At 50.7% G+C, this 11261-nt stretch overlaps 1 protein-coding gene across 3 annotated transcripts in view; it reads left to right on the forward strand.

The window, feature by feature from the left end:
- The first annotated feature begins 1432 nt into the window (after nt 1-1432).
- Nucleotides 1433-11261, forward strand: part of LOC118992978 (carcinoembryonic antigen-related cell adhesion molecule 1-like) — a 19587-nt gene continuing 9758 nt past the window's right edge. The window contains exons 1-4 of one of the 3 annotated variants that reach the window (XM_037055052.1): nt 1434-1663; nt 2526-2879; nt 7563-7841; nt 8168-8422. In XM_037055052.1, coding sequence (XP_036910947.1) covers nt 1600-1663; nt 2526-2879; nt 7563-7841; nt 8168-8422 — 952 coding nt within the window. In that variant the 5' untranslated portion in view covers nt 1434-1599. Of the gene's footprint in view, nt 1664-2525; nt 2880-7562; nt 7842-8167; nt 8423-11261 lie in introns of all 3 variants that reach the window. The other 2 variants (XM_037055053.1, XM_037055054.1) reach the window with 2 other exon arrangements.

Consider the following 11261-nt stretch of genomic DNA (forward strand, 5'->3'; position numbering starts at 1 on the left):
CCCTCCCTTCACACCAGGGACTGCAGGTCCTTCTCAGACACCCAGTCCTGGGTCTCTGTCCTTAGAAGCAGAGGCCACACTGGTGACACCTGAACACAGAGGGTGGGTCCCCTCACAGGTCACCACCCAGCTTGTCCTTTTGTCACTCCAGAGTCACCTCTGTGACCTTCCTGCTTGGAGGACACCCACCTCCTCAGAGCATCTGAGAACCTGGGGGAGACCCGGTGCCCAGCTGGGCTCCTGTGTCACAAACAGAAACAGTCCCCAGGTTTGGGGGCCCTGGGGCTCTCTGTGTGGTGCTGACAGACCCCAGACCAGGACACAGCAGAGACCAACACTGGGGGGAGAGGGTTGTCCTCTCTGGGAAGGGTCTGTGTCTGCCTCCCTATTGGAGCGTGCTCCCCCGCTCCTGTGATCTTTTTAATGAACAAGTTTAGGTGTTAACAAGAAATGTCAAATGAAACATCCTGATGGATTTATTATTAAGCACTGGATTCTCACTTCTGTGTTTTGCTCACTGCTATATGACCAGTTTCTGAAAACAGCTTGGGAGAGTAGTAGAAGCCCACCAGATATTTGGTAAAAGAAAAAAATAAAGAAAGTGAGCTCCACAAGCCAGCAAGGCCAACCTCACCAGAAAGTGGGTCAGAAGCAGAGTCGCTGGTCCACTACATCCCTGCAGAGTCAGGATCTGCAGTTATTTTAAAAGATGTCATTTATTTATTTTTATAGGGCGGAAGGAGAGGGAGAGAAACGCCAACGTGTGGTTGCCTCTCACACACCCCCAACCAGGGACCTGCCTGCAGCCCAGGCGAGTGCCCTGACTGGGAATCCAACCAGCCATCTTTTGGTTTGCAGGCGCACGTCCAGTCCACTGAGCCACACCAGCCAGGGCAGAATCTGCATTTTTAGCAGGACCTGCATACCCTCCCTGTGCACAGGAGAAGTGGAGCCTCTGCCCAGACCCCTATTCACAGGGTCTGTTCCTGAGGCACCCACCCTTAGCTGGACAGCTGTGAAGCAGCATTTCTGAGGAGTCACCTGGCATCACAATCTTCACCAAGTTCCACAGATGAAACTATGAGCAGCAGGGTGACATCTTCGTGACAAGTCTTCCTGGTGTCACCTCAGGACTCCTGCTCTGGGGGGGAAAGAGCCATTAGGAACAAGAGAAGCCTAAGGGTGGCGCTACTGTGCACCCAACCTGCAGCTGTGGGGAGCGCCCCTCCACTCCATCCCAGGCTTGTGCTCATCCACAAGGCTCCTGACTGCGCGCGCACGAGGGCTGGGGGCGGAGGGATGGAGAAACACGCGGAAAAAGGCAGAGAGGGCTCCGCACGTCTCAGGGTCTGAAAAATGGACAAAGCAGAAACGGGAAGGAGGAAACAGGGGCTGGCTGGAATGGGGGAGGGGGAGGGAGGGACCTGGGCACTGACCCCGCCCCAGCCCACGTGACTGGGGAGCGCTCCCAACCTGAGCAGGCTCGCCACACTTGGAGACAGTTGGCAGATCGCACACTTCAGGTCAGCAGTGCCCGTGAACATTTGTGGAATCCAAGCTGCTGTCACAGAGGGAGGGACAGAGCAGGCAGCAGACGCCATGGAGTCCCCCTCAGCCCCTGCGCACAGAGGGCGCGTCCCCTGGCAGGGGCTCCTTTTAGCCGGTAAGGAGGGGCAAGCCCTGGGGGTGGACGGGAGGATGGGGCAGAGACTGGCTGGGTCCCCTGGGGAGGACAGGGGTCTGAGAGGGCACAGAGGGCTTCTGTTTGGCCCTGAGGGGAGAGGACAGGAAGTAGGATGGGGTGGGGGGCTCAGCAACAGGGAAATCTCATGACCTGAAAGTGTGAGAGGCAGCAAAACTGCAAGTAGGTTTTAAAGGTTGTTCACCACTGAGAAATAATTTCTGACAGCTGGTGAGCATAATAACAATTTGTATGAGTGGTGACACCAGGAAAACTTAACCAGGGGCACTAATTGTCCTCACCGCCGACCTCAGAAAGAAGCAGATACACCCCAGGAGGAGCAGGACCTGGGACGACCCACTCACTGCCCCACAGGTGCCTGCAGCCTGTGGGAGGCACAGGGCGTACAGCAGGGTCAGACAAGCCTCTGCCCCGATGGAGCTCACGTTCTGTGGGGAGGAGACGGACAGGGACAGATCTAGATGTGGTGTCAGGTACCCACACGTGTCACGAAGGGACAGGTCACAAGTGAAGACACGGGGTCATTAAAGGAGGTGGTCAGGGATGGTGTCTCCCTAGGGCCCCCCCCCCGAGTGTCCACAGGGGTCTGAGGGCAGTGAGGGGGTGAGATGGGCAAGTACCTAGGACAGAGTTTCGAACTAGAAGAAATAGCAGGTTCAGAGGCGCTGAAGTCATGGTGGCCCTGCTGCTGACCTTGACCATGGGAGACACTCACACACACACTAAGCCTGAGAAATTAAGAGACCTGTTCAGGACCTAGGGCCTCATCTTTCCCCCTCACCACAAAGATCCAAATATTGATGGACTTCCCCTTTTCTCCTAGTCTCACTGTTAACCTTCTGGAGCCCGCCCACCACTGCCCAACTCACTGTTGCGTCGATCAATGCTACCGAAGGGAAGGATGTGCTTCTCCTTGTCCACAATGTGCCTGAGGATCTTTTAGGCTATTCCTGGTACAGAGGAGAAAGTTCGGACAACACCCGTGTAATTGCAGCATATGTAATACAGAGTCAAAAATTTATCCCCGGGCCTGCATACAGTGGCCGAGAGACCATACACCCCAATGGATCCCTGCTGCTCCAGAAAGTCACCCTGAATGACACAGGATACTACACCATGCAAGCTCTACAGGAAACTTTGCAGGGTGACAAAGCAACTGGACAGCTCCATGTGTACCGTGAGTGACTGCTCTCTGCCCTCTGGGTGTGGGGTGGGGTGAATTCTACTCACACACAGGACTCACACCCTGGACTCTGCCTCCATCCCCCTCTGCTTCACATCCCAGGCTGGGCTTGGGCATTTAGTACAGGACACACACAGTGGAGATAAATTTCCTAAGACCACAGTTCCCCTCCTGGAGTTGACCCCTGCACACAGTCACCGCAGAGAGAAGGAACAATCTAATGGGAGTAACTCAGGGGAGAGAGAACCAGATCCCTGAGCCCTCCCCATGACCATGACCCTGAGAAAGACCCTGTGGGGTTCCATCAGGGGCTGGACTAAGGCGCCTCTGTGATCCTCACAGAGAAGCTCAGCCTGGGAGCCCCTCCACAGACCCCTGTCACAGGGATCCTAACTCCAGGGGCTGTGGGGAGCCTGTGTCAGGGTGGGTTTGTGCTTCTGGGCAGGACTAACTTGGAGCAACGGTTTCCTGGATGCCCAAGTCACAAGGCTTGTGAGCTGGTCACCAGCCAGGGCTCAGGCTCAAGAGCCACATCTGGGCAGGGGTGGAGTCTGGCCCTTCACCTGAGACTATGAGTGGAGAGCACATGTGGACAAGGTCCCCAGACAATCAGCTACCTGCCCTGGGGGACATAGGATACCCCAGAGGAAGGTCACTGTCCAGGGGAAAACAGAGAAGATGCTGCTCACAGCCCCTCATCCACCAGGGTCAGAACAGAGCGTCCTCTGTTGGGGACACAAATGGTAACAGAGGCTGTTAGCTGGGACAGCACCTCTGTTCCAAGTGTTAGGTCAGGAAATTGGGAAACAACTAAGGTTCTTGGTCCCTAAGGCTCTTGATCCCTGGGGTCCCTGAAGTCACCTGTAACCCCCACTGCTCACCAAACACATTTCTGGCTCTCTCTGCTGTTTCCATGTCCCTCATCTGCCGCCTCTTCACTCCAGCCCTACTGCCCTGCTCTGCTCTGCTTCCTCCACCCTGCAGGCTCCCCACCCTGTGCCCAGGCCCACCCTCCTGGGCAACAGGAAGGACACAGAAGTCCGTCAGAGCAGTAGCCCCAGCTCCATCAGGAGCCAGGTTCCCAGATCACAGGAGAAAGAGCCTCTGCTGTGCCCCATCCAGGGCTCCTTCCCTCCCTCATGCCAGGAACAGGAACAGGACACCTGACAGGGACATGCAACCATCGATCTACTCTCTGTGGGACTCCACCAGGGAGTCAAAGGCAGAAGGACAGGTCTCAGTCCCCAAAAGCTCACAGACTCATTTAATCCTGACTAGTGGCTCACATCTGTGTCCTGGTGTGAGGCTTCCATTCCTTCCAGTGACTTCAAGACTTTCCCAGCTGGGGCTGGTGACCCTGCCCCATCAGACTGGTTCACTGCCTGTCACACACGTGTCCTCATGATGACTCCTTTGCCATGGGATGGGACCCTCTCAGACACTGTCCTTTCTCTTAGGTGCAGCCCAGTGGGAATGAATTTGCTCAAACCCTAGTTTAGTTTCCTAGGTTAGAAAGAAAAGGAAGCACACATGCCACAGCCTGTGTGTTGGTTCCCCCCCACCACACCGTTGGCCTGACTGCCCACAGAAACTGGTAACTGAGTCTGCCTTCCTGCATGTACTAATATAACATGTACGTTTTCCACCAATTGTATGTCATCCCTCCCTTTGTGCAACAGACTACACGTGCCCTCTGGTCACTTCTGTCCTCATAGCAGGACTCACATTCTCTCTCCAGAGAGTCACTGAATTTTTCAATAAATATTTTATTGTTGTTCTATTACAGATATCCCAATTTTTCCCACTTTACTCTCCTCAACCCCACCTACCACATGTGCTCCCACAAACAAGCCCCACCCTGTTGTCCATGCCCATGGGTCGTGCATACATCTCCCTTGACTTATGTCTCTCCCTTATGTCTTCCCAGCTTTATGTCTCTCCCTCCTCCCCTCTGGTCACTGTCTGTTCTTCGTTTCCATGCTTCTGGTTCTATGTCACTCATGTGTTTGTTTTGTTCAGTTGGTTCCAATCATAGGTGAGATCACATGGTATTTGTCTTTCACTTCCTGGCTTATTTCACTTAGCATAATGCTCTCCAGTTCCATCCATGCTGTTGTAAATGGTAGGAGCTCCTTCTTTCTTCCTACTGTGTAGTATTCCATTGTGTAAATGTAACATAGTTTTTGGTGATGGGCACCACTTATTTGCTGATGGGCACTTAGGCTGTCTCCAGCACTTGGCTACTGTAAATAATGCTGCCATGAACATTGGGATGTATAAGTTTTTTGAATTGGTGTTTCAGGATTCTTAGGATATAATCCTAGCAGGGAAATCGCTGGGTCAAAAGGCAGTTCCATTTGTAGTTTTCTGAGGAAATTCCATACTGTTTTCCACAGTGGCTGCACCAGTCTGCATTCCCACCAACAGTGCTCTAGGGTTCCCTTTTCTCCACAGCCTCTCCAACATTTGTTGTTTGTTGTTTTGTTTATGATGGCCATTCTGACCAGTGTAAAGTGGTATCTCTTTGCAGTTTTGACTTGCATCTGTCTGATGGCTTCGATGCTGAGCATCTTTTCATATGTCTATGGGCCCTCTCTATGTCCTCCTTGGAGAAGTGTCTGTTCCTGTCCTTTGTTGATTTTTTAATTGGATTATTTGTCTTCCTGGTATAGAGTCATGTTAGTTCTTTACATATTTTAGAGATCAAACCCTTGGGTAAGATATCATTTGCAAATATGATTTCCCAGATGGTTGGATCCATTTTCTTTTTAATAATGCATTCTTTACCCATGCCAAAGCTTTGAATTGATATAGTCCCAGTTCTCTACTTTTTCCTTTATTTCCCTTGCCCTAGGAGATATATTGGTGAAAATATTGCTGTGTGGAATACCTGAAATTTTACTACCTGTGCTTTCCTCTAGGACATTTATGGTTTCACTATTTATATTTAAGTCTTTTATTCATCTTGAGTTTAATTTGTGTATGGTGTAAGTTGGTGGTCAAGTTTCATTTTCTTGCATGTAGCTGTCCAGATCTCCCAATACCATTCATTAAAGAAGGTATTTCTGCTCCATTTTATGCTCCTGCCCCCTTTGTCAAATATTAATTGACTGTGCAGACCTGGGTTTACTTCTGGGATCTCTATCCTCTTCCATTGATCTATATGTCTGTTCTTATGTCAGTACCAGACTGTTTTGATTGCAGTGGCCTTGTAGTATAGTTTGATGTCAGGAATTATGATCCCTCCTACTTCATTATCTTCTCAAGATTGCTGAGGCTATTTGGGGTCATTTCAGGTTCCATATACATTTTTGAAATATTCGTTCTAAATTTAAGAAATATGCCATTGGTGCTTCAATAGGGATTCCATTGAATCTATAAATTGCTTTAGGTAGGATGCACATTTTCATGATCATTTTAATTATGTTATTTCTTCCAATCCATGAGCATGGTACATACTTCCATTTGTTTGTGTCTTCCTTAATTTCTTTCTTCGGTGTTCTTTAGTTCTCCAAGCACGGGTCTTTTATCGTGTTGGTGACATTTATTCCTAGATACTTTATCTTTCTTGTTGCTATAGGGGAGTCACTCATTTCAGACCCACTGTAGCATCTTCCTTTGGTCACAGTGTGACCCTGGTTGGACTCAGAACTTCATCTGTGACCTTCAGTGTTCTCTTGACAGAGAGATTCCACCAGAGACTGGTCCTAGGTCTTTGGGGCATGAATAATGACTTTCACCTATTATTGCACAAGTTATCTCAAAGTTCTGTCTCTAATGCCAAACACAAATGGTCCACGAGGGCCACAATTCAGCAAGTTCCAGCTCCCCTACTTCCCACAAGTCACCCCTTCTGTAGTTGCTGTTCTCTAGGTGTCTGAGGAAGGGTCCTGCCCACTGCAGTGGGAGATAGGACAGTAAAGACTGAGGGGCAGAGAGCCTGGTTCTGCTGCCAAAGCCAGCCGGCTCCCATGTCCCTCACTATATTCCAAACCACTCAGAACTCTGCTCAACCCTTTGTGGGGTCACTGTCTCATGTCAGTCACCAATGAAACAGTCACCAGTCCTGGGCACACTGCCCACTTCATGGCCCTGCAGCGTCAGTCTTGAACTGGCTTCTGGTCTCCCTGTGTATTGTTTCTGCTCAACCACCCAGTCCCAAGCCACACTGCCCAGTCTCATCAAGGTGTAAAGACTCTGGGATGGCTCTTCATGACTCCTCCCTAGAATAACCTTGGAATATGAGGCTACCATGGAAACACATCTTAACCCAGCAATGTGGGTCTGTGTAGCTTGAAGGGGCTCAGCACCTACACATTCCATATAAGATCTCAAGATTTGGTCAGGCAGTCAGCTGGTCAGTGAAGAACCAGGACAAGTGCCCAGTGGCCTTTTGAGTCCCAGGCCTACATCTTTCCATGATCAAACCCCGATACTCTAATTGACTTCTGAGGAAGTCTGTACTTTCTCCAGGCACAGACCTGGAGGACTTATGTTCTCAGAGTGCTCATATCAGATCCTTATACATCTGTTTGTCTTGAGCTACACAGATGTGGCTTATTCTTTTAAAGGTTCAAGTTAGCTGAGAGGTGAGAGGTGCCAAGTCTAACTGAAGATGCCTTTAAAAAAAAGTCAAAGGTACCACCCAGGGCAATGTTCTCTTTGTTACCTGCACAGCGGAGTTAACCAAACCCAACATCACAAGCAACAACTCTAACCCTGAGGAGCACAAGGACTCTGTCTTGTTAACATGTGAGAGTCACACTGAGGACACCACCTACCTGTGGCTAATCAACAGTCCGAGCCTCCAGGACAGTGCCAGGCTGGAGCTGTCCAAGGACAACAGGACTCTCACTTTGCTCCATGTCACGAGGAATGACACGGGTCCCTATGAGTGTGAAACCAGGAACCCAGTGAGTGCCAACCACAGTGACCCCTACATCCTGAATGTTCTCTGTGAGTAACTTCTGCCCCTGTGTGGTCCAGGCTGCCACCCAAATCCACACACCAGAGGCCACACTACATTCCTCTCAGCCCAAGTATATAGACCCTCAACTTGGACCACAAGGCTGGCCATGACTTCCTGTCTGAGGAAAATCCAGGCAGGCCTGAGGGTTGGGACAAACAGGTTATCTCAGCTCAGTGAACATAGTGGTTGTGGGTGGGACTTTTTACAACAAGACTGGGGCCGAGCTCAGAGGGACACTGTGGCCCTTACACAGACTAGAAGCATCCCCTTCCCTCTGATGACGTTACCTGTGGCTTTGCTCTGTTTGCTCCAGATGGCCCAGATGCCCCCTCCATTTTACCCTCGGACTCCCATTACTCAGCAGGGGCAAACCTCAGACTCTCCTGCCATGCAGCCTCTAACCCACCTGCACAGTATATTTGGCTTATCAATGGGAGACCCCAGCAACCCACACAGGAGCTCTTTATCCCCAGCATCACTGCAAATGACAGTGGATCCTACACCTGCATCGCCCATAACTCTGTCACTGGCCTAAATAGGACTACAGTCAAGAATATCACAGTATATGGTAAGTGCCTCCCGGACCATCAGCACTGAGCTCTGGGGTGAAGTTGGTCTGGTTTTCAGAAAAGAGCCTGGATATTGACTCCATCCTGTGCCCATGGACACAGCAAATCACAGATTCTTTCCCGGGACCCTCCCCCACATCTCTGCAGTCTCTCTCCTCCCCTTGCTCTTCTGATTTCTCAGGGCAGAGCTGGGATCCAGGCTTGGAAAGTGAGGAGGGGGTTCTCTCAGATCTCAAAGCCCCATGTTGTAGAAGGGGGTTCACTGATAGGTCAAAACAAGTGTCCTCAGGGTCAAGTTGCTTCTTCTGTCACTAACACATTCCTTCTGTCACCTCCTCCTTTTCTGTGACCCACTCCATGTGCTCCAGGGAACATATGAGGCTTTGAGTCAAGTTCACCTCTTTCTCCCCAAACACCATACACTGGTATGGTGTTTCCAGTTTAGGAGGTCAGTGGTGCTAAAGGGCCGGTAATAGGAGGTGACCTGACCTGGCTGGATGGTCCCATCGTCATTGACTCTAGGAGCCACCTGTACCTCCCAGAGTGGCATCTGGAGAGGTGGCTGATGTTGGCTTCTGAGCCTACTGGCCACGGGCGACGAGCCCAGTTGGGGCAAGGCCAGGTACCGGACAGGTGCCGATTCTGGACTAGGCTGCGGCTCTTGAGGCGGAACGGAGGGTGGTGAAGTTAAGGGCTCCTGCAGTGGGGCCGTGGGTGGCACTGGTCGGGCCTGATAGGGTGGCGGCTGGAGAACAACTCATTCATCTTCTTGGGCCAAATCCTGATGGATGGGGGTTCTAACCCTGGCATCTAATACTCTTGGGGTCCTCGGTCCCCGCGGCCACACACAGCACGTTCCTGAGCATGTCCTGCCTGAGGTCCCTTTGGGACGTCACTGAGTTCCTGCACACTGACTCAGCCATCTGGGCATGTCCTTGGCTAAGTCCTGCCATCTGTCTATATAGGGGTATTGATCTGGGTGACCTGGCTTCCCTGCACCTATGAGGTGAACTGCTCTAATGGTGGACAAGTTTAAAGTTCCCTCGGGGGGCCAGCTGACTCCGAAGGTCGGCCATTCTGATGTGCAAAAAGTCTCTGGTTGTTCTGCATTCAGTGATGGGTCCTGCCCTCTGAATTTACTGAAGTTCTGAAGCATACAGTCTAGGACTGTGGAAGGCCCGCCTCCCATGGTCTTCCTCCCACTCTGTGCAGACACACAAAGGGTGGGGTTCACTCGCTCATCCGCCTGGCCTGCTCCCTCGAGCGACAAAGGTTGGTCTTGGCTAAGGTTGCCCCAGCAATATTTGGGGTTAACTGCCAACCATTATGCCGTATGACCTGACACAGGAACCGCAGGTTGGGACCCAATCTTGCTCCGTAGGTTTTTCGCCCTTGGAGCCACAAACACATGCACTCTCACTTTCACTCTCAGACACTCAGAAGTTAAACATTCCCTCCTCGAGTGAGGGTCCGGTGATCGGACTACCTAGTCTCAATCCTCAGGCAGATCTGGGAGGACTCAAACCTCCCTTCCTAATCTCAGGTCCGGTCCCCGGGGCACTTACCTATCTGGCGCCTTCTGATAGATCGTGGTCCGATGCCCTCACTTGCCATCTGGAGTCCTGGGTCAGTGTCCAGTGCCCCGACTGGTCGGGGCCTAAGAAATCTCAGGGCACATGCTCCCCCGGTCCCCAGTTGGGCCACCAGCCACACGGCCCACCCTGTCCAGCCGGCGGCAAATCGGCCCGAATTTATGTAAGGTCCCCTCCTGGTCAGGGAACCAAAATGTTACAGAAAAATGAAGCAACCAGACACTGAGGGGTTCAGGAGCACGATCTTTATTACATGCACGGGCTCAGAGGAGAGTGACCTCCAAATTCTGAGCCCCGAACAGTGGCAGGGGTCTTACTTTTATACTCCTGTCTTTCCTTCTAAGCTACGTGGCAAAAGCAGGTTACAGAAGCAAATGCAGAAGTTATGTCTATTTCCTTATTTGGGGCTATCTGAAATGCTGGATCTCTCTCTTGTGGTAGCGTGGCAGAAGCAAGTTACAGAAGCAGATGGAGAAGTTAGATTACTTTGTGGCATTCTTAGGCTAGCGGGAGGGGGCTTTTTCCCTATCACTAACATACATGAATCTTTTCCACGAATTTTGTGTCATCCCTCCCTTTGTGCAACAGACATGCCTACACATGCCCTCTGGTCACTTCTGTCTTCTTAGCAGGTCTCAAATTCTCTCTCCAGAGAGTCACTGTTTGTTTTTTTTTTAATTTTTTAAATATATTTTATTGATTATACCATTATAGTTGTTCTATTCACCCACTTCATTCCCCTGCACCCTGCATACCCCTCCCCCATCCCCCCTTTAGTTTATGACCACGTGTCTCAAGTTCTTTCTTTTTAAATATGTTGTATTGATTATACCATTACAGTTGTTCTATTCCCCCCCTTCATTCCCCTCCACCCGCACACTCCCTCCCCCACCATTCTCCCCCCCTTAGTTTATAACCATGTGTCTCAAGTTCCTTAGATTCTATATTTCCCCCACTATTCTTGCCCTCCCCACTATCTATTTTCTACATACCCTCTATGCTATTTTCTGTGCCTTCTCCCCCCTTCTCCTCCTCCCACTCCCCTGTTGCTAACCCTCCATGCGTTCTTCATTTCTATGGTTCCACTCTTGACCTAGCTGTCATCCTGGTTTGCTTTTGTTTTAGGTGTGGTTGTTAATAACTGTGAGATTGCTGTCCTTTCACTGTTCATATTTTTCATCTTCTTTTTCTTATATAAGTCCCTTTAGCATTTCATATAATAAGGGCTTGGTGATGATGAACTCCT

This window comes from Sturnira hondurensis, unplaced genomic scaffold (assembly GCF_014824575.4).
Source record: "Sturnira hondurensis isolate 20B ecotype Veracruz unplaced genomic scaffold, ASM1482457v3 Scaffold0008543, whole genome shotgun sequence".
Classification (NCBI taxonomy): Eukaryota; Metazoa; Chordata; class Mammalia; order Chiroptera; family Phyllostomidae; genus Sturnira; species Sturnira hondurensis.